The sequence below is a fragment of the Gopherus flavomarginatus genome, chromosome 7, assembly GCF_025201925.1.
Source record: "Gopherus flavomarginatus isolate rGopFla2 chromosome 7, rGopFla2.mat.asm, whole genome shotgun sequence".
Taxonomy (NCBI): Eukaryota; Metazoa; Chordata; order Testudines; family Testudinidae; genus Gopherus; species Gopherus flavomarginatus.
In genome coordinates this window covers 39111586-39134090 of record NC_066623.1, presented here as the reverse complement: position 1 = coordinate 39134090, position 22505 = coordinate 39111586, and the positions used below count along the sequence as shown (strand labels likewise).

At 58.2% G+C, this 22505-nt stretch overlaps 1 protein-coding gene across 1 annotated transcript in view; it reads left to right on the top strand.

Annotated features, from left to right (window-relative positions):
• ARAP3 (ArfGAP with RhoGAP domain, ankyrin repeat and PH domain 3) overlaps positions 1 to 18901 on the top strand; it is a 55446-nt gene extending 36545 nt beyond the window's left edge. Inside the window, exons 15-34 of the mRNA XM_050963450.1 lie at positions 425 to 556; positions 650 to 803; positions 1608 to 1710; positions 2117 to 2315; positions 2628 to 2691; positions 3365 to 3528; positions 5384 to 5596; positions 6007 to 6112; positions 7110 to 7257; positions 7339 to 7407; positions 8713 to 8787; positions 9063 to 9177; positions 9871 to 9999; positions 10821 to 10954; positions 11523 to 11605; positions 12019 to 12054; positions 13264 to 13327; positions 13422 to 13559; positions 15175 to 15213; positions 16807 to 18901. Of these exons, the coding sequence (XP_050819407.1) occupies positions 425 to 556; positions 650 to 803; positions 1608 to 1710; positions 2117 to 2315; positions 2628 to 2691; positions 3365 to 3528; positions 5384 to 5596; positions 6007 to 6112; positions 7110 to 7257; positions 7339 to 7407; positions 8713 to 8787; positions 9063 to 9177; positions 9871 to 9999; positions 10821 to 10954; positions 11523 to 11605; positions 12019 to 12054; positions 13264 to 13327; positions 13422 to 13559; positions 15175 to 15213; positions 16807 to 17424 (2783 nt within the window). The 3' untranslated portion in view covers positions 17425 to 18901. The remainder of the gene's footprint in view (positions 1 to 424; positions 557 to 649; positions 804 to 1607; positions 1711 to 2116; positions 2316 to 2627; positions 2692 to 3364; positions 3529 to 5383; positions 5597 to 6006; positions 6113 to 7109; positions 7258 to 7338; positions 7408 to 8712; positions 8788 to 9062; positions 9178 to 9870; positions 10000 to 10820; positions 10955 to 11522; positions 11606 to 12018; positions 12055 to 13263; positions 13328 to 13421; positions 13560 to 15174; positions 15214 to 16806) is intronic.
• Positions 18902 to 22505: the final 3604 nt, after the last annotated feature.

The window sequence follows — 22505 nt, the reverse complement described above, 5'->3', positions numbered from 1 at the left end:
CCATGAATGATTCAGCTTACACTATTGTTTACATGTTAGTTTGAATGTTCCCAGGAAAGTTCAGATGTGGATTGGCATCTCCCAAAGTTCACTGTCAGTTAAGTGTTTCTTGATTGGGCATTTCTTGAGAACAGTTCTTTCTCAAGAAGCTGAACAAATGCTTCACTTGAGGCTACTTAGAATCAAACACATTGAGATACGAGTACATAGCCAATATTCATAACTTCAAGTACAAAAATGATACAGAGAGCATAATCATAACCAGCAAACTACATCCTTTCCATAGACACCCCCACTTAACCTCCTCTGTACAAGATCTGGTACCACCATAAGACCCTGGTTGCAACAATGATCTATTTGGTCACAGTTCATGTCAATAACGTCACATCCAGTATGGCCGTTCTTAGGTTATTGTGTTTGGCAGGGAGCCCCAGCACACAGGAGCTGAGTTTGGAAGGGGTCTACAATGAGATCACCCAGCCTGTGGTGCACAGTGGCTACCTCTACAAGGTACCAGCCCTCTCCAAGCTCTCCAGCACCAGGAAGAGCAGAGATGGTATGTATGGGCCAGGCCCCATGGTGGCTAGGATGGAGAGAGGCTGCTCGGTGTGGTAGGGGCCTGCCTTTGCTGACAGTGTGTTCCCTGCAGAAGTGCACCGTGTCTGGTGCTCCCTGGAGAAGTCTCTCCTCTTCTACGAGACTGACAGGTGTGCTGAGTCAGTGGGGAAGGTTGAGCTGGCTGACATGGTCTCGCTGGGCGTGAGCAGAGCAGATGGACTGGCCAGTCCTGGGCCTCCGGACAGGTATCCTGCCCCGAGGGGACATGCCCCTTCCCCGTCCACACCCCAAGGCACGCCCACCTTCTTCCACCTCAATAGGCATCCTGGCCGGAGCACAAGCAGGTTACTCCCTGAAATCCCCCAGGGCCCAGGCTCTCACCAGGACCCCCATGTGGTGAGTGGATCAGAGGCAGCGAGACCCCCAGGCATTGGGTGTGGACAGGCGTTTGGCCATGTCACTGCCCTGCAGGGAGAGGCAGGCAGCCACCCTGGGGTCTGACTGAGCAGTTCCAGGGCCATACACTGGGGAGGCAGGGGGATTAGCAGTGAAGGGGCACTATGCCCTTACGCTGCAGGGGCTGGGCCTGCTGAGTCCCTGCAGCCAGCTCCCTGCCTCATGAGGCTATCCATAACCAGGCCCTCCGAGTTCGCCCCACTGGGGCCAAACCTTCACCACTGGGGTCTCCTGCTTGGTGCTGCAGATGTCCCAGTGAAGGTTATCTAGTGACCCTGGGCCCCCTGCTCCTGCTGCCTGGGGGAGTCGCACTCTGGCTCCTGTGTGTGGGGAGGCAGCTAGAGCTGGACCATTTGGAAGGGCTAGCTGCCCTCCAGCCACCTGCTAGCCTTGCGCCCTGGGCCTAGCCAGCCCCATGAGCAGGGCCAGTCCTCAGGACCTTGGCCTCCATGCAGCAGAGCTCAGTACAGCCCAGCCTCAGGCCTCGGGGAGGGTCATTTTCACTGCTGGACCAGAGTGCAAGGGCTGTGGGAGGCAGGGCACTGGGCTGCTGGGGGAGCCCTGCCCCCAAATGCCTTTGCCTTCATCTACAGGTTCCGCTTCACCTTGGAGCTTTTCCTGAGTGGCGACAAAGTGCAGCAGCTGGGAGCTGACGGGCCAGACACCCTGCTGGCCTGGGCCAGCGCCATCGGCAAGGTGTGTGACATGGTCACCCAGGGCACAGGCCCAGTGCGGTACCGTGCCTAGCAGCACCAGCCATGAGCCGGGCTGAGAAACTGCTGCTGAGAGCTCCAGCACTAACTTGCCTCGTCTCCCTGGCGTAACAGACCCGCCCCCACACTGGCATGCTGCTGGCTGGGGGGTCCAGGATCCAATCAGCATCCCTCCTACCCGCCACAGAGGCATAGCCCCCCGCCCTAGCACTGCCCCCCTTCACACACACACAGGGTATAATGCTCTGCCCTGGTTCCATCTCCAATGCAGGGCATAGTCCTTCAGCTTGTTCCTGCCCCCTCTAGCAACCCAAACTGGGGCACAGCCCTCTGTGATGCCCTCACCCTGCACTCAGCCTGGATCTAACCAGTCTCTCCATTCCATGCAGTGGTTCACACCGCTTAGCTGTCACTGCCTGCTGGGCTACGAGTTCCAGAGAGTGGGCCGGTTGCGCTACAGATCCATGCTCAGTCCTGAGCAGTGGCTGCAGGGCTTCTTCATCCTGCAGAAAGCGCACCTGTTCTTGTGCCCAGGGGAGGAGGGCGCAGCCGAGGACAGCATCAACCTCCGGAGGCTGCAGGAGCTCAGTGAGTACAGCCCTCGCCTGTTCCAACTGTGGGAAACAGCAGCTATGCCCCACCCCAGTGGGGCTGCATTGCAGTGCTGGGTGAGTGAGCCCTGTGCTGTGTGGCTGAGCGCTGTTCACCACCAGCCATGCCCCAGCCCAGAGCGGCTGCATTCTGGTGCTGGGTCAGTGACTGCATGTATACAGTATGTAAAGCATCTGGGATCTTTCTAGCTGACCCTGAGGGGCTCAGTGGGAGCCCGTCACTGCGCGAGGTCTCTCCCTGGCCCTTAGGTGGGATTTGCGTCTGAAGTCTCCATTTGCTCCTGTGCAGGCGTGGTCCCCCTCACTGAGACTCCTGAGAAGAAGGAGGTGCTGATCCTGGTGGAGATGGGGAGGTGAGCTCTGCTGGGACATGGCACAGGCTGAACCCCAGCCACCCTCTCACGGGATGCCCTGGGCAGATGGGCAGTGCCTCTTGCCTGCAAAGAGGCGTTACTGGGCCAGGGTCTGGAGCAGACTAAGCCTGGAGGGGAATAAACACACAGACAGCCTGGTCAGTGGACTCCCAGGGAGTGGAGTCTGGGCACAGCTGGGGGAGAGGAGCCTGCCTGAGCCCGCATGGGGGCGGGGGGGTCTAATCCTTGCCCCGGGGCGGGAATAGAGCTGTATTTGCTGGGCCAGTGCAGGCTGAACAGCCCCGCAGTGGGCTCCTCACCACGGTGGGCAACCTGAGGCTCACCCTAGATTTTCCTTTTGTTTAATTCCCCCCATTGCTCTGAGCCCCACTGGAGTTAGCTGATCTGGGCCTGGGAGGGCACGCTCCAATCTGTGCCCCCCCCCCCCCCCGCATCTTCCCTAAATGTCTGCCCTACCCCCTGGGGCTTGGGCAGGGACAGTGCCTGTAGACAGGCCTGTGTCTGGCGGGAGGAGCTAGCCAGCTTGCCTGTGCCTGCACCAGTGGGGTGTCCCAGGGGCAGAAATGGAGCTGGGGTGGGGGTGCAGTGGGAGTCAGGCCCTGCACTGTGTCCCCAGCTGGGTTTCACCGCCTGCTCTCTGCCCTGTCCTCAGGACCTTTTACCTGCAGGGGGTGACGAGGATGGACTTCGCAGCGTGGTGCGCGGACATCCAGGCCTCGGCGGGGGGACGGGGCAACGCCCTGCGTGACCAGCAGCTCAGCAGGAGTGATATCCCCATCCTTGTGGACAGCTGCATTGCCTTCATCACCCAATACGGTGAGCCCCTCTGCTTGGGGCTGGCCTGGCGCCTCCTGCTGGGTTCTGGCAGTGCTGCCAAGAGCCCTGTGTAATGATGCTGCCCTTGGTGGGACCCAACTGAGAGTGCCAATTCAGGACAAATTGCTTAAAAAGGGGCAGTTACAGCCCAAGGCTGCTGTTTTTCCACCTCTAAGGCAAACCAAACCAGCCAGACAGAGAGAACTTTGGTTTTACCCCAGTGCCTAACCACAAGTCACACAAGCAATTCCCTTAAACACTCCAGTTTCCCAGTATCACCACCAGTGCCACTTGTTATAGGGACAGATGGTTATGAAAACCAACATCCCAGTAAAAGAAAAAAAGGTTCTCTCAATCCCAAAGGATCAAGCCCAAGACCCAAGTCAATATACAAATCAGATCTTACCCACAAATCACGCTGTTGCCAATCGTTTAGAATCTAAAATCTAAAGGTTTATTCATAAAAAGAAAAACATATAGATGAGAGCTAGAATTGGTTAAATGGAATCAATTATATACAGTAATGGCAAAGTTCTTGGTTCAGACTTGCAACAGTGATGGAATAAACTGCAAGCTCAAATCAAGTCTGTGGAGTACATCCGCAGCTGGGATGGGTCATTCAGTCCTTTGTTCAGAGCTTCAGTTTGCGGCAAAGTTCCTCCAGAAGTCTGAAGCAGGACTGAAGACAAGACGGAGGAGCTGCAGTAGCCTTTTAAAGTCTCTTGTCATGTGGTCTTTCTTTCCTTGTTCCAAAGACAAGCATTCAGGCACATGGCAAGAAAAAACCTTCAGAGTTCTGTCCATGGGCATGTCTCTGCATACCTTGCTGAGTCACAAATTTGTTAGTCTCTAAAGTGCTGGAAGTACGCCTGGTTTTTTTGTGGATACAGACTAATGAGGCTGTTATTCTGAAAGGTGTATCTGCGTTCTCTCAATGGGTCAGTTGTGTAGCTGATGGTCCTTAATGGGCCATGAAGCAGGCTAGGCAAAGCTGACACCAGCTTGTCTTGGGTGTCATCCAGAAGCACAGCATAAGTTTGAAATACAGACAGTATAGAGCCAATATTCATAACTCCAACAACAGAAATGATACACATATAGCATAGTCATAACCAGCAAATCATAACCTTCCCATAGACACCTCACACGACAACCTTTGTACGATATTTGCTGCAAATATATAACAGTGGTTGCAACAGTGATCTATATGGTAACAGATTATGTCAACAACATCACACCCTGTGCCACGTTCTCCTCTGCGGCAGGTGGCACTGCCTCAGGGGAAGTGCAGAGCTGCCTACTTGTCCGTCAGGCATCTCCTGAGATGGCATGGGGCAGCCACTGGGAGCAGGCTGCAAGGGCATGCTCCAGCTACCCCAGCCCCCCCGACACACACTGATCTGGGCCTCAGAGGGCATGATCCAAGCTACTCCCCTCCTCCTCCCCCCCCGACACACACTGATGTGGGCCTCAGAGGGCATGATCTGAGCTACTTCCCCTCCCCACACACACACACACACTGACCTGGGCCTCGGAGGGCATGATCTGAGCTAATCCCCCCCGTCCCCTGCAAGACACACCGGTCTGAGCCTCAGAGGGCATGATCCAAACTACTCCCCTCCCTCCCCCCGAGACATACTGATCTGAGCCTCAGAGGGTGCACTGTGATCTACCTGCTTACGCCACCACCAACCCCCGCACACACACACACACACACACAGAGATCTAGAGCTAGGAGGGCACACTCCTCATTAGTGCACTACCTGCCCCACCCCTGCATTGGCAGCGCTGATCTGGACTCCCCCTTTAGCATGCAGTCCCACGACATGGTCTCTCTCACGCGCTCTGCCCACAGGACTGCGACATGAAGGCATTTACCGAAAGAACGGGGCCAAATCCCGGATCAAGGTGCTGATGGAGCAGTTCCGCAGGGATGCTCGCAATGTCAAGCTGCGCATCAGCGACAACTTCATTGAGGACGTGACCGACGTGCTGAAGAGATTCTTTCGAGAGCTTAAGGACCCCGTCTTCACCTCAGAGCTGCACCCCCAGTGGAAGGAGGCTGCGGGTACCCATCTCCCTGCCGCTCCTCCCATCCCGGGCTCACCACGCAGCAGCTGTTCTCTGCCTTGGGCTCCCTCTCACCCTGGCGCTCCTTCTCTTGCCACCAAGGGCCACGTGGCAGGGACAGACCTAAGCCAGCCCAGTGCTGAGCTTCACTGGTGGGGGGTTCTCTGGGCCCCATTCTCCCCCTGCCCCTTGCTCCATCATTTGCATCAATGCACAGAGGGTGGAAATCATCCCAATCTGACCTGAAGCACTGGTCCCATGAGGGGCTGGGTGATTGGTGTGAGTGTGGGTAAGTTGGGGCACAGCTCCCTGCCAGTCCGTGCATGGTCTGGGACCAGCAGCTCATACCCAGTGATGGTAGTTGTGCCTTTGCGCAGTGTTGTGTTTGTGACCGTATGCTTCCTCCAGCAATAGCCCTGAAGCCCCAACGGCTGGAGCGCTACAAGGAGCTGATCAACCGCCTGCCCCGCCTCAACCGCAGGACACTGGCTGCTCTGATTGGTCACCTCTACCGGTCAGTATGTCCCTCCTTGGGCAGAGTGTTTATGTCCCTTCCTCAAGGAACAGCATGGTCTTCTAGGAAATCGGGGGAGCGTCACTGGCTAACATGTTCAGTCCAGACTTGCTGTGTCCACTGTCTGCCCCCTTCACTTCCTACCTAGCTTCAGGGTCTCTGGGTCCCCCGGGGATATGGAGTGGCCAGTGCCAGTGGTGGGTGATCCAGGAATAGAGTTTGACAAATGGCCCTGGGAGGAATAGAGTTTGACAAATGCCCCTGTCTCTGAGCTGTGCGGACAGGCTGGGAGGATCATGTAGTTAGTCTGGGGCTGGGCCTTCCCTCTGGCAGCAAAAAATGGCAAGCAATTGTGCAACCAAAGGTGGCTTGTCTGCATTTCTCAGAGGTCGGCACAGACCAGCTTGCAGGGTTAGCATTCTGTAATCTTCATGAGTTTTTTTTCCCCTTTCTCCCCAGTTGTTATCTTCTGGTTCCATTTTGCCAGAAAATGCCCCATAGTTGGGGCTTCATACTTTCATCTTCTTTCCATTTTCCTTTTATTTGTAACTTTTCAGAACTTTCCCAACACCGGAAGAGTCACGGAGCAGCCAGATGCCAGTCAATTCTGCCCTTTGCTGTATGTGACTTTTCCAAAGGTGGAAATATTACAAAGAACACAGAGGGAAATTGGAAGAAGTGGGGGAAACCCGCTCCAAGGCCATCACATGTTCAAGTGCATTCAGTGGCCAAAAGGGGGAAGAACAAAAGGCCAAAAACTTGACATTCAAAGTGTTGAAATTTAAGTTTTTAATTTTACATTTTGATGAAAAAAGTGGAAAATTTCATAACCCTGTGACTGTTTTTTCCCCGTGGAAGTAGATAAAGGTTTAGAACAAGAAGTTCTGCCTGACTCCAGCAGCTGGATGAGTGGTTCTGAACGGCCCAGCCTCGTCCCATGCTGGGGCTGCTGGGCACATGCTGAGAACTCTCTCTATCTCTTTGCCCCGGCTTGCAGCGTGCAGAAATGTGCTGACTTCAATCAGATGAGCACCAAGAACCTGTCACTGCTCTTTGCTCCCAGCCTTTTCCAGACAGATGGCAAAGGGGAGCATGAAGTCAAGGTGATGGAGGACCTGATTGATAACTACGTCCGCATTTTCAACGTAAGCCCCTCACTTGCCCCACCTCCCCCAGCACTGTCTCCTCTCCCTCCTACACCTCACATTCCTTCTCTTGCCTGCTAGATTGACGAGGACCAAGTGTCACAGATGGATCTAGAGAACAGCCTCATCACCACCTGGAGGGATGTGCAGGTACTGACGCCATGCACTCCCATGTCTTGGATCCTTTTGCTGATTTGTCCATTGGCCTCTGCTTGGGCCCATGGATGTGGGTGAGCTTCCATGGTGGAGGCAGATGGCTAGAGAGCAGCCCAGCACAGGCCCATGGCTGCAAGTCCTCTGTCCCTGCATAGATCCCACTTCCAGCATGGGCTGCCCTAGCCACACAATGGGCCCTGTGTTTGCTCTGCAATGAGACCATCTCTTACAAGGCCTCCCCAGGAACAGGAAAGGGCCCTGCCTCCCCGCGTCACCCTGCCCCAGGCCTTTGCCCTCCTAGCCCCTCTCCTTGGTGGGTGGGGCCCCCAACCTGCTCTGTAACCCCCACCCTTCTCACCCCCGGCACTGGTCACAGCGTGCAGTCACTCTGGATGCTGTTGTCAGATGTGTTCTCAGATGCTACCAGTGTGGTGCTCTGCTCTCTCCTTGTTGGTATCACTCGGCTGGGTGCGTGTGTTCCCTCTTGTGCTGTCCCAGCTTTGCAGATAGCTGACACAGCAGACCCGAAGAGAACCCCCAATGACCACAGAGTCTAGTAAGGTACGAAGGCACGTCGGCCAGGATTATTGCCGTTTTGGACACAACGATAGTTCCCCTAGATTGTTACTCTAGTAAAAGGCATACTACTAATATGTGCCCACGGTCAATGGACTCGGCTCAGTTAGTGGCGGGACTTTCCACTGCCCCCTCGGCCGGACAAAGACATGGCCCCAGAGATGCATTCTTATACACAGGTACAAACAAGTTACACATCACTCCTGACGTATTGAGATACAACCCTTCTACGTAGCAAGGTACAACCCCTCTACGTAGTAAGGTGCCACCTCTCACCTTGTACATGTTGATTTGAACAAAACAACTCTATCCATCATATTACCCTTTTGCCCCTGTCATTGGGATGGGTCAGTCTGTTCCTTCTTATCTGTGTGGAATGTGCAAGTATGTGAATGTTCTGATCTCTAGTGTTCAGTACCTTTTAGGTATGCATCTTCCTGCAGCATCAGCCCTTTCCTTGCCAGTTTCTGTGAGCAGGGCCTGCCTCTGGCTCACAGCTTCACTTTGCTTTATGTTAGCAAAGTCTTGGCCATTATTTTAGTTCAGGCCTCAGCCTCGTACTGGGCCTTTATCAGGGCCTTCACTTACTACATATGCAAGCATCCCCTTCCCCAGCTCCCTGCAGGCAGACGCTGAGAGCTGCTGGCTCAGCCCCACCCATGCCAGTCTCCCAGTCCAGCACTTCTCCCAGGCTTTGCCCACCCTCTGCCCTCTCTCCCTCAGCTCTCACAGGCTGGAGATCTCATCATTGAGGTGTACCTGGAGCAGAAGCTGCCAGACTGCTGTGTCACCCTGAAGGTGAGTGAGCATGTCTTGGCTGCAGCCATGGCTTGACCAGAGCAGCTGCATGGCCCACCCTCTGTATTCCAGCCTTGCTGTCAGCTGGTCAGGAGTCTCCAGGGGTCCGGAGCTACCCTGCAGGGTGGGGAGATCTCCCAGCACCTGGTGGGTGAGGGCACCACTCTCTGGCTAATTCCCATCCTGCTGCCAGCAGATTCAGTGGCACCCAGGGAGGGCTCAGGCCTTAGCCGGAGTGGGGACTGGGGATGAGCTGCTCTCTGCACTTCCCACAGGTGTCACCTACCATGACTGCGGAGGAGTTGACCAATCAGGTACTGGAGATGCGCAACATGCCAGCGAGCCTGGACATCTGGCTGACCTTCGAGGCCCTGGAGAATGGGGAGCTGGGTGAGTGATGGGGGCGCCTCTCCACTGGGCAGGCTGGGGGCTGACTGGGTGATGAGAGCGTTTCTCCACTGGGGGGGGCAGGGGCTGGCTGAGTGACAAGGGTGCTTCTCCATTGGGGGTGGGGGCTGATTGAGTGACAGGGTGCTTCTCCATTGGGGGTGGGGGCTGATTGAGTGACAGGGTGCTTCTCCATTGGGGGTGCTGGTTGGGTTACGGGAGCGTTGTATCTATATTGGGATGAGGGGCAAGGGGAGTAGTGGGGGGGCACCTCACCATGGGGGTGGGGCCTGGGTGAGTGGCAGTGGAGACAGGGGGAGGGATGGGGGTGGCCTTTCATAATTGGAGTGGGGGCTGAATGGGGGCAGCACTTCTCCATGGGAGCGGCGGTAGTTGCTCACCATTGGTTGGGGGTGGGTACTGGGAGGGGGCCCAAAGGGCTGTGTGGGGAGGAAGGTTGGACCATTCCATCCATGCAGCGCTCACACCTTGGATCCCCTCTCCCAGATGCTGCAGAGGCAGGGGGTGCCCATGCCTTCTGACAGCCCCACGCCCTGGCACAGCATGGCAGCACTGGCCCTGTCTGGGCTGTGGCAGGCCTGGCCCTGCTGAAGGAGCTGGACCCTCCCTGGCCTCAGAGCCCACGGCAGTTCCTCTGCTGCCCGGGGTGCAAACGGCTTCCTTTCCTCTCCCTAGAGCGTCCCCTGCACCCCAAGGAGAAGGTCCTGGAGCAGGCTCTGCAGTGGTGCAAACTACCTGAACCCAGTACCGCCTACCTGCTGGTGAGGAAGGTTCCCATTGGAGAAGGCAGCTGTCTCTTCACAGGTAAGCACCACCCGCCTTGACTGGGCTACAAAGCCCTGCTTGAGCCCAGGGCCGTTCCTGCGGAGCAAGGTGCAGCACATGCAGCAAGGCCAGCTCCTGCTGCCTAGGCGCTGGCTCCAGCTCCCTCTGCCCATGGCCCCAGTCCAGCCCCAGCCCTGGCCCCAGCCCCAGCTCCCCTACCCATGGCTCCAGTCCAGCCCCAGCCTCAGCTCCCCCTGCCCATGGCCCCAGCCCAGCTCAGCAACAGATCCCCCTGCCCATGGCCTCTGTCAGGCCCTGCCTTGCCCATGGCTCTGGCCCTTGGCCTTGGCCCAGCCCAGCCATGGGACCCAGAGCAGCAGCACTGGCTGGTCCCCATGACCCACCCAGTCTGTGGCCTGTGCTGAGGCAGCTTGCGGGGGGTGGGGGGGAGGAGGGGTAGTCAGTGCCTGTTGTGTGCCACAGGCTGCAGGCTGGGAGTGCGCAGGCCACTGAGTGAGCTGTGATGCCACGACCCCAGGCTGGGCCAATCCTCACACCCTGGAGGTGAAAAGACACTTGTCCTGTTAGTGATGCTCAGAGCCAACCAGGGCTGTGAACCAGTGACTCCTGCACGAAAACCAGGGGGACAAAGCCAGAGTAAGGGGGACCTTGATCCCTTCTTGCTCCTATTGTCTGACACTCCCCCAGCTCCTACCATTTGCCCCCCACCATTGCCTGACAGACACACCCTGACCCCTTCCGCTCCTAATCCCCATCCCCAGCCTGCTCCTGCCCTGCCCAGACCCTCTCTCTGGGTGCCCAGGACATTCCTCACCCCCTTGTTCTCCCCTGTCGTGCAGGTGCCAAGCGCGAGAGCCCTAAGTGTGGGGTGCTGAAGTGTCGGGAGGAGCCCCCCAAACTACTGGGCTGCAAGTTTCAGGAGCGATACTTCGTCATCCAGGATCACAAGCTGCTGCTGCTGAAGGAGAAAAGGGTAAAGCAGGACCCAGACCTGGCACTCTGGGGCAGCCCGGACATGTGGGCAGTGCTGGGCTAGGAGGGGGCCTGCCACATCCCCTGGGATCAGGAAAGCTCTCCCAGAGATCGGGCAGCCAGGCCAACGCCCTGCCCTGCCTCCAGCCGTGGGAATGGGGAGGAGCTGCCAGACCTGGCTCTGAGGGGTGGCCATTCAGCCAGCTTGTGCCAGGGGAAGGTTCTGGATTCTCTCTCTGCCCCTCACACACCCGAGTCTTGGAGCCCTTTCCCCCTGTGCAGAGTGAGGGGCCCTGTCCCACCCCGGAGGCTGGTTGAGAGGGGTGCAGGTGGAGATAGGAGGCCTCAGGGAGAGGAAGGAGGGGTGCCAGTGAGGCTGGAAGGGCTGGGCTAATGTGGCAGAGAGCGGAGTGAAGTGAAGGGCTGGGGGAGAGGAGGGGAGCCGGCAGAAAGGGGAGAGCAGGCTGGGGCAAGTGAAGGGGAGGTGTGCAGACAGGGAGGGCAGGGCAGGGCTGGGGGAATGGGGAATATCCATGGGCAGGGCTGAGTGTCTCGCTCTCTCTTCCCAGAGTGCCCGGCCGGAGCGGGAGTGGCCCCTCAACATGGCCAAGGTTTACATGGGGATTCGGAAGAAGCTGAAGCCACCTTCCCAGTAAGAGTCAGGCTTGGGGTGCAGGACTCTTCCGAGCGGTAACACCTGCCCTGTTGGTAACCTCCCCACACCCTCTGCCCAGAGCCAGCCCCAGCACTATACCTGGCATCTGTCAGCACCCCAACTTCCTGGCCCTGTTTGCCTGGCACTACCCCTAACCCTACCCCAGACTTGTCCTACAGCCTCGGATGTGACCTTCGCCAGGCGGAGCCCTGATTCGACCTTCCTTGTGCCAGGTGAGCTCTAATCATATCACCCAGCTGCAGTGCCCCAGCTCCAGAGCCAGCCTGATAGGGACCTGCCAGTCTGCCCCAGCTCTGACACTGCAACCCCCAAGTTCAACCCCCCCGCACCCAGAGCTCTGGCTCTAGCACCTGCCCTGGACTGACTGCGCTTGTGTCCCTCTGCTCTAGGTGGGGATTCACTCTGATCCTGGACAAGCAGCAGCTGTGAGTACCTTGTGGGGTCCCCTTGCCCCAGGGATGCAGGATGCTGGGGTCCCTGTAGCCATGGCCTGCTACTCGGGATCCCCAGTTCCAGTCAGGCCATTGGGATTCCCCTTCCCCTAGCCCCGGCAACTAGGGGTCAGGAACCTGTTGCAAGGAGCTGGAACCTGAGAGCAGACAGGTTCTGCCAGAGCCACTAGCTGCCCATCCTGGTGGCACAAACTGCAGAGCATCAGCAACATGGACACTGCCTGTTCCCTATCACCTCCTCCCCCACTGGCCCCTGCTCCCTTTGTTGCATACACACGCCTCTGCCCCTGAATTCACTGCTCCCCACGTGAGCTTTCCAGACTTGCTCTGGGGCTCCAGGACCCACCACGAGCTGCACCTTTAAGAACGCCTAGCACGTGGCCTCCTGCACCCCCGGTTCCAGTCGAGAGTCTGCTGGCCCCAGCCCATCCCCTGTGATGGGCCAGATGCTTGTACACCCCCATGTCCTTCCTCACGGTCTAAGACCCCATCCAGTGAGCCTGACAGTGTGTGGTCCTGATGGCATGTTCCCACTGCCCCCGTGAGCTCATTGCATCTCACACTGCTCTACACAGTATCCCTGGGACAGCTGTGCACCCCTGCCACCACTGCCGGCCCCCAGAGCACTGTCCCTGCCCCTGTGCTCTGCTGGAGTAGTGCTGAGCAGCCAGCAGGCCCCGCTCGGGGCTGGTAGCTGGCAGTACTGCTAGGGATACAAGCCAGCTGCATGACACCAGCCAAGCCACTTCCCTTTTCTTTCCCCTTCAGTCCCTCTGGCCTGGCATGTGACCCCTGTGGTTGTGCAGCATGAAGGCTGAGAATGGTAACTGCCCCACAGCCAGGGTGTCTGGTGAGCAGGGCTGGGCTGCTGGCTTTCTCCCCTCACATGCCCATGCCATGTAGCTGGGGGAGCCAGAACATTGGTGGATTGTGATTGCGGAAAGCTCTCAGCACTACACGGAGGCGCTGCTGGCATTAGTTCTAGTTAGAGTGAGCTCCCCGGGCTGTGGGTGAGCTGATCCCTGCTGGGCTCCCAGCCCCCTGGCCCCTGTTTGGGGAACTTCCCATCTTCAGCCAGCCCCTGGGGAAGCTGAGAGCCAGGCGGGCAGGGCACCTCCCTCTGTGGGTAGCAGCAGGTGCCAGGTCGCCAATATCCAGCCAGTGTCTCCTCTGGCTCTGCAGGTACCTGGCGTGTACGGGGCAAGCCGAACTGTGGGACTGGACCACCAGCATTCTGAAGGCTCAGGTGGGTGAGAGCCAGTGTACCAGGCATGCTGCTGGCCTGGAGCAGGGTGGGGGCTGGGAACGCCAAGCAGTGACGTATTGGCACTCTCATGCAGCATGACGACCTGCGCCCAGTGATCATGAGACGGCGCTCCTCCTCCGACCTCACCAAGCAGAAGTTTGGCACCATGCCCCTGATCCCTCTGCGGGGAGACAATACAGATGCCACCATGCTCTCTGCCAACCAGACACTGGTAAGGCAGTGCCAGCACCCCCAGAGCCTTGCAACGACAGGCTGCCAGCCCACTGCGCCACCTCCAAACACCCCCACCCAGCTCCAGACAGGGTCAGGAGAACCAGTGAACCACGCAGGGGTGCTGCAGGCTGTGTCTGTTGTGCAGGGCTGCCTCTCTGTGCCGTGAGTGTGAGAGCTGGGCCAGGCTGGGCAGGAGGTGATCTGAGTGTGAGTGAGGCTGGGGCTGGGCACGATGTGGGTGGGGCCATGTTTGTGGGTGGGACTGCGTCTGCGGGAGCCTACCTGTGGCACTTTGTCTCTGAAAGGGGGCTGCCTGTGGGGCTGTGTTGGCGGGTGGGGCCGTGTCTCTCTGGGGAGGGCAGCTATGGTGATCAAGTGTCTGGCTTTCAACCAGAACGCCCAGTCTAAAAGGGATCCCAGTGACTGTCCAGTTGGTGGCGCCACACAGCAGGGCTGGCAGGCTCCCAGCTAGCCTCCATGCCACGCAGCTCCCGGGAAGTAGCCGGCATATCCCACCTCCAGCTACTGTGCATAGGGGCAGCCATGAGGCTCTGCATGCTGCCCCCACCCCAAGCGCTGCCCCCTCAGCTCCCGTTCACTGGGAACTGTGGCCAATGGGAGTTGTAGGGATGGTGCCTGCAGATGGGGCAGTGCGTAGAGCCATCTGGCCTCACCTCCACGTAGAAACAGGAGGGGGGACATGCTGCTGCTTCTGGGAGCTGCTTGAGGTAAGCGCTGCCCGGAGCCTGTCCTGACCCCCTCCCAGGCCCCAACCTCCTGACCCAGCCATTATCCCACTCCTGCCCTCCAAACCCCTCATCTCCAGCCCTGCCCCAGTACCTGCACCCCCAGCCAGAGCATTCACTTCCCGCCTTGTGTCCCAACCCCCTGCCCCAGCCCTGATCCCCCTCCTGCCCTCCAAGCCCCTTATCCCCAGTCCCGCCCAGAGTCCACAGCCCCAGACGGAGCCCTCACCCACTCCCCACACTCCAACCCTCTGCCCCAACCCAGAGCATCCTACCACACCCTGAACCCCTCATTTCTGGCCCCACCCCAGAACCCACACCCCCAGCCCAGAGCCTGTACCTCCTCCCACACCCCAACCCCCTGTCTCACTTGGAGCCCCCTCCCATACTCTGAACCCCTTGGCTCCACCCCCAGCCCGGAGTCCCCTCCTGCACTCAGAGCTCCTCATTTCTGGCCCCACCCCAGAGCCTGCACCCCCAGCCGGAGCCCTCATCCCCTCTCGTGTTTCAACCCCCTTAGCCAGCCCAGTGAAAATCAGCGAGTAAGTGAGGGTGGGGAGAGCAAGTGACAGAGGGACGGGAGGATGGAGTGAGTGGGGGCCACCTCTGTGGGTGGGGACTGCCTGCGGGGCCATGTCTGCGGGAGGGATTTCCCCCGGGCTGTGTCGGGGGGGAAGGGGGGCTGTGCCTGTGGGCAAGGCTGTGTCTGTGCAGAGGTCTCAGCCCTGCTGCGCAGTGAACCGTGCACCCCGTGCGTAGCAGTGTGTCCTGCCTGACCCCACGTGAGGGGTTTGCTTTCCCCTTTCCTGCAGCCTGACCCCTCTGCACTGGTGGTTGCTTACTCTCCCCGTCTCCCTCTGTTTCTAGCGCCGCCTGCACACGCGAAGAACTTTGTCTATGTTCTTTGTAAGTATCTGCACGTGGGCTGCATGTTTCCGCAGGGTGCCTTGCTGTGTGCCATGCTGTGCCATGCCGTGCACAGGGTAGCCTGGGGAGCTCTGGATTAGCTGCAGACACAGCACTTCCACTGCACTCCAGGGCCTCCGCTCACACCCTGCAGGCAATCTGCTTTCCTGGGAGTGCCGACCAGGCATGGCCCATGCGGTGCTGGGAACCTAGCTCTGAGGAACATGGACTGGAAAGTGGAGACCCTAGCCACGTGCACTCCTTAGAGATCCCATGCCTCTTCTTTCAAGCTTTGGTGTCCTGGCCAAATTCAAATCTGGGTCAATCCACTTGGCCTCCCTAGATTCCCCTGCTCCTTCAGTTGGGCATGGGAGTCCCCTTTCTTTGCTGCCCCAAATGGCTGTTACCATGTGCTGTCAAACAGCTGCCGTATCCCAGCCCAGAGATGGGTGATGCAGCCCCATCCAGCAAGCGTCAGGCAGGCGTTAGCATCGTTCTTACACTCCCTGCTGTTGCGAAGAGCCCCCCAGGTGCTCTGTGCTGTGATGACACTGCTCAGGTCAGGTAGCCCTAAGGGCACTTCTGGGGTGTCAGCAGGAAAGGACTGTTTTCATCCCCCTTTCCGCCATGTGTTTAGAGCCAGCTGGCCCCATCATGCCAGCCCAGGGCTGCCTACGGGGGTCTGAGCGCATGTGGAAGGAGCATGCCAGGTGGCTAGAGCTGGGGGGCAGGCTGGTTCTGCATGGCTTTGTGCTCTGTCTGGATCCCCTGCCAGAGTCTCCTACAAGCAGGGAAAGAGCCAGGGGGTGGAGGCAACGTGGCCAAGCTGGGCTGGGAGAGGCAGGGCCTGACATTCAGAATGGCTCTGATTGGTGCTGAATAGCATCTGGACCAGGGACAGCATCTATCCATCCAGCTGATCACTCCAGCTTGGACTTGGCCTCAGCCCTGCTCTGGGTGCCTGGACATGGGCCCCTTTCACCCAGGCAAAGTCTGGCTTGGTAGGCGTTGAGGGTGGTGTCAGGCTGGGCAGAGGGTAGGCTGTCTGGGATGGAGCTGGCCAGGGGACACACCCTTTGTCCTAGCTAATGGCTGCTCCCAGCCTTGTCTGGGGCAGGTGCAGAGCTGGTGGCTGAGAAGGCCCCAGAGTGGCAGTGGGGCAGGAGAAGCCCCTCCTGCCTAGGGCCAGCCCAGGCCTGGGGGAGGCTAGACTCCCTGATGTGAGTCAGGCAAAGGAGCCACTTGGACCCAGCAGTTCCCCCTGAAGCAGGGGCAGCAGCCTGGGGCTTGCGCACACACACGCACTCACGCACGCACGCGCGCGCGCGCGCGCGCGCGTCGCTGGCAGACATCCCAGAAAGGCCCTGCCACCACTCTCTGGCAGCCACCTGCTGCTCCTGTGGCTCCTGTGCTTGGTGCACAGTGAGGGCCCGTAGGTACCTGCTCTCTCTCTCTGCCCCCCAGCCCGTGTGGGGAGGGATCAGTCCTGCACAATGTTCTCTGGATCTGGGCCCTTGCTGCAGGGGACTCGCTCAGGAGGCACAGGGCATGATGCCCAGTCCTCTCACCTCTCTCCCCTTGGCCCTCACCCAGCCCATGAAGATGCACCAGGACTCAGTAGAGGAGCAGCAGGAGGAGGCAGTGGAAACAGAGCCTGTCTACGAGGAGGTGGGTGACTTCCCAGTGCTGGCCCCACTGGGGCTGGATGGAGGCCTCCTGGCTGAGCTGTCCCAAGTGCCTGCTGTGGACAGATCCAAGAAGCCGGCCCTGTTCCCAGAGCAGCCTGCACCTCCAGCACTTCACTCTGCAGGGCCCATCATCTCAGAGCAGAGAGCGTCTGGCGCCCACTTCACCAAGTCGCTTTCCCTTGAAAGGGGCCTGACCCTGGAGCCCGAAAAGACCCCAGAGTGGGACAGGTCCCCTGGGCTCAAAGCCACCCAAACAGCCTCGCTCCAGAGAAACGTGGATCTGCCCCACATGCTGCCTGCCCTGGGGAGGGAGCAGAACTGGACCCGGAACCCCCCATGCGCTGCGCTGCTGCCCCTTCCTCTGGAGCTGTCTCCCAGCTCCGAAAACCCACAGGACGGCACCAAGAAGAGGAGTGCTCAGCTGCCCTCGCCCATCAACGAGAAACTCATGCAGGAGCTCAGCAGCATCATCCTCAAGAAGAACGAGTGCCAGGCGGACGGGCCTGGGCAGCAGGTCACGTGACCTTGCATGGCGGGGCCAGCTGCAGGTAACATCTTGTGATGCCTGAGCCCTCTCTGGACACTCCTGGCTCACTCCCCATCTGGCATTCCCAGGGCTGGCTGCCATGTCCTCACCTCTCCCCACCCAGAGGAGCCCAGCAAGCCACCCCAGGATGGGACACAGCATTCAAGCCTCCAGCCCTGCCCTCCCAGGGTTCCTCCAGCTCTCCTGCCTAGGCCAGGGGGTGTCAGCTAAAGGCAGCAAGGGGGACATCTCCAGGAGCTTGTTAGTGGGATGCAGAAGTCGGCTCTGCCCCTTAAGGCATTGAGCCAGAGCAGTGTCTGCCCCCAGAGCACTGCACCCACAGCAAGGGGACATGCCAGCTTCAAAAGCTCCACAGGAGAGCATGGGACTGGAACCTGCCCTGGGTCATGGGCAGGGCAACTGAGGCAGGAGGAGAAGATTGTTCCTGAGCCCAGCTCTGCAAAGCAAAGGGAAGTCACTGAGAAGGGAAAAGCAGAAACTAAATTACAGGAAGGAGGCAAATTTTTGCAGACGTGCATTGTGCCTGGGTGTCTGCGTGGGAGGGGGGTGTGTGTGTGTGTGTGTGTGTGTGTGTGTGTCTGCGTGGCTGCAGTGTGCATGACGTCTGTGTGGGAGGTGTATGCAGTGGCTGTGTGTGGTTCCTGTGTCACAGTGCCTGTGTGGGAGGTGCATGTGATGGCTGTGTGTGGTTCCAGTGTGCACAATGCCTGTGCCAGCTGTGCAGGAGGTATGTGATGGTTGTGTGTGGTTCGAATGTGCACAATGCCTGTGCTGGCTGTGCAGGAGGTGTGTGATGGTTGTGTGTGGTTCGAGTGTGCACAATGCCTGTGCTGGCTGTGAAGGAAGTGTGCAATGGCTGTGTTTCCCGTGGCACAGTGCCTGTGCCGGCTGTGCAGGAGGCATGTGATGGTTGTGTGTGGTTCGAGTGTGCACAATGCCTGTGCTGGCTGTGAAGGAAGTGTGCAATGGCTGTGTGTGTTTCCCGTGGCACAGTGCCTGTGCCAGCTGTGCAGGAGGTGTATGTGATGGCTGATTGTGTTTCCCAAGTGCATGATGCCTATTTGTCATGTAGTTTCCTGCAATGAGGGGTTGCCCTCCTATGGGTGAGGGGTCCAAAACGAGGGGAGATGGAAGAAGACCCTGATTCTTGCTGTGTGGCTAGAGCTCATGTCCTGCTGGTGGCTGGTGGAGGCAGTTCCCATGGGAAGGGCCCAGCAGTGTTGGGTCCTCTCCTGAGAAGAGGGGCTCGAGGATGAATTAGGGGCTGTAGCCAAGGTCAGAGAGCAGCCAGGCAGTGAAGAGTCCTCCCTGCTGACCTGCGCTATGCCATGGCCCAGCACAACTCTGCGTGTGTCTATAGTGTCTGTATATACTGTGTACATGCTGCCCGGGACAGGGCCCTGTTCCTGGATATTTATACCCATTCCCTCCACCTGCAGTGCAAATAAAAGACTCTTTTTGCAGCCAGAGAGTTCAACTAATGGGAGCTGAGCCACACAGGTGTGACCAGGGCATGTGAGCCACAACATGGGCCGAGCTGTGCAACAGGGCCTGGGCCAAGCCATGAGGTGTGACAGGTCCAGGCAGCTGGAAGGCTGTGACTGGTGCATGGGTGTCAGGGTGTGTGGGAGCCAGAAAGGCATCGGGGTCCACATGTGTTGAGCAGAGGAGGGTTGGGGGTGTTTGCCTGGTGTCACTGAGTGTGGGGGAGTCAGGGTCCTGTATCCCCCACTTCCTGCAATTCACTGAGACTCTCAGCCAGCCAGTAAAACAGAAGGTTTATTAGATGACAGGAACACAGTTTAAAACAGAGCTTGTAGGTACAGAAAATAGGACCCCCCCTCAGTCAGGTCCATCTTGGGGAGTGGGTAGCCCAGACCCAGATTCTGGGCCTTGCCCCTCCCCAGCCATCTCCCAACTGAAACTCCCTACAGCAGTATTACCCAGCCACAAACCCCAGCTAGTCCTCCAGCCTTTGTCCCGTTTCCGGCAGAAGGTGTCACCTGGCCCCAACCCCCTCCAGGGCTCAGATTACAAAGGGAAGCCACCATCGTTTATGTGCTGGCCGTCAAGTATCATCCCTCAGTGAAGTCACACCCTTATTTCCCATCACCATCTAGTATTAATGCAGACAGTAAACTAGTAAAACTCCTGTAACCCTTCTGCCCCTCTGAGTTGGCAGCAACAAGGGTCAGGTTCAGTATCCAGGGGTTCCGTTTCATTAATACAATGCAAAACCAGCTCAAGCCCCCACCCAGTGACCTGGGACAATTACATACCCCCCCCACATGCCTGTAGGAGGCAATACTTCCCCACTCGCAAGCACAGAGTCTGAGTGTAGCAAAATCCTTTTAATAAAGGAGGGAAACAATGCGGCATCACGTTGGAGAAACACCACAAACAGGATTATAACACAAACCATAAGCAAAAAACCCACCTCCAAGTACGTTTGGCACTGTCCTTTCCCCCTTAGGGTCTTAAGTCCAATCACCCCAAAGTCCAACAACCTGAAAGTCTCTGATCAGTGCCACCCCAGAGTTCAAAAGTTCATCTGCAGAGTTTTACCCCCCCAGACTGGGTGGAAATGGGCAGGGGGGGCACACACAGGGTGTTAAGGGGCACCTTCCATGGCCAGGGCCAACTGCTCTGCCTCTCCGTGGAATTCTGCTGCAGCCTTCACCACAGCCAGCTCCACTATACCAGCTGTGCCACTCCTCCAGCCATCCCCGCAAACCGCTCCGCTCCACTCCACTCACTGTTCCATGGGCTGCTCCAACGTGCTCCGCTGTGCCAGCTGCTTAGTGATAGATCTTCAGGCTCCCCCACTAGTTAACACAGCACTCAGTGATTTCAGCTCAGTAAGCTTAGCTCTTTTAGTGATTTCAGCTCATAGTAGGGGAGCCCCAGTACTGGTGTACCATTGACCCAACATGAATTCAGCTCAGCAGCCTCTAGATGGACTCCTAATGGAATCAAAATTAGTTCTACTCTTCAACAGTGGAGAGAGGAGGATGTGCAATTGGTGTTTCAGGCCCTCAAAAGGGGCCCATACTATCAGGTGTGTATATACACACACCAGTCCCCAACCCCTCTCATTTCAATAGATTTTGGCACCCATGTCCCTTGTCTAGCAAGTGCTACTTAATTGATATTGAGACACCTTTGTCATAAAGCAGTCTCATAGTTCCTCATTCACATAATCAGGGTGACAACACTTTATTCCTCCTGCCCCAATAACAAAGAAATTGGGGATCCCAGAGCTGTCAAAATAACCATCCCAGGCTGCCATGGGCTATGCTAGGTGGGGTGGGTGTGCCAATGCAAATACCTGAAATTCCTTTCCACACTCCCCATAATTCACCACCAGATGTCAGGGTAGAGCTCATCCTGACTCTGCTTACACTCCCATGCAACGTTACCAGGTTAATACTCCTTACTCCCTATTCTGTCACACCTGGTACCAGTGCTCACCCCAGACTGCGCTGGGGGAGGTCAGAGTTGTGGGCTGCCCAGGCATTGTGTTCCCCAGTGGCCCTGCTGCCAAGACCTGAGCTGTGGGCGCTCAGCAGCATGTCTGTCTGTGCGGTTAGGAGCCTGACTCGGCCCCAAGTGTGAAGCCGGCTGTGACGTGCTGGGTGACGCCATGCAGCTGGAAGGACAGGAGGCAGGGCAAGTGCAGGCCCTTGGCTGCTGGGCAAGCTCCCCTCCTGGGGCAATGGTGCAGAGGAAGGCGCTGCTCTGGTGCACAGGGGCTGCAGTGTGTGGTGAGAGTTCCCTAGGTGCCTCCCCAGCCACTGCCCTCAGTGACACCTTCTGCCAGAGCCCTGAGGGGTTAAGCCTGACCCAGGCTGAGCAGGAAGGAGAAGCGGGCCCGTTCTGGCAGCAGTGATGCAGCTGCAGCACATAGACACAGGAGCCTAGCACCACAAGATGCCCAGAGTGCTGCTGGAGTTGGGCCTGTAGGCTGTCCCTTCACCCCTGAGCACAGGCCAGGGAGCAGCCATAGCCCCAGAAGGGCCGGGGTGAAACAGGCAGGACCCAAGACACCTGTGCTGTTTTGGCCTTCGGGGAAGTTCACGCTTCTCGCCATGGACTCTGAATGACTGGCCAACTTCCAGGCCTGTCTCCCACAGTGAGAGCTCCGTCTCCTCATAGCACAGAAATGGCTCCAGGCAGTGTCCTTAGACACAGAGTCCTTGCACTGCTCAGCCAGCCTCTGAATTGCTCTGGGGGCTCGCATGCTCAGGCCCTTCCTCTGCCCGTGGCGGAGCATGGGACATTCCTGCCAGGAAAGGCAGTGAAGGGGGGAGAGGGGTGCCTGCTGCTTTGGGAGAGATCAGAGCCCACTGGATAGAAGGATGGACGTGAACACAGAGATTCTGCTGGGGCATGCGGGGGAGCCATGTCTGGGAATGCTGCTGCCGTGGCAGTGGCTGAGATGATGCAGCTGTCAGCAGGAAAGCAGCCTCTGGCCACCTGCTGGAGGTCGCGGGGGGAGCTGGGAGCTGCATCATGGGACAGCGCTCACCTGCGGGGAGCCCTGGGGGAGGGAAAGGGCTGGGGGCTGACACTGATGTTGGAAAGGGGCAGAGCGGGGGCCTCAAGGTCGCAGCAGAGAGATGGTGGTCACGGCAGGAGCCTCAGTGGATGCACTCCCATCTGGGATCCTGGGCACATCTGGGGGGGTGAGGGTCCAATCAGGAGCCCAGGGCCAGAGCCAAGAGGAGGGTCACAGTGAGGTTTGGGCTCCAGCACTGGGGATGCTCAGGGCTGCAGTAGGTCACCAAGTTAATGGCATGGAGCTGAAGCCAAGGTGTGGGTGTGGGTCAGCCCTGGGGGATTCTCAGGGTCGCGCTGGGGCTGAGCTGAGAGCACCCTGCGGTGAGGGAGGGATGGGCTCCCAGGGAGCAGCTCCCCCACCCACTATCCCAGGCTCACTTGGGGGAGGAAAGGTGCCAGCTGGGGGCTGTACATGAGACACACGAGGACACAGAATACGGTGAGGGTGAAATCACTTTGCCTTTAGTTTAATGGACACAGCTGGGAGCGGTGTCCAC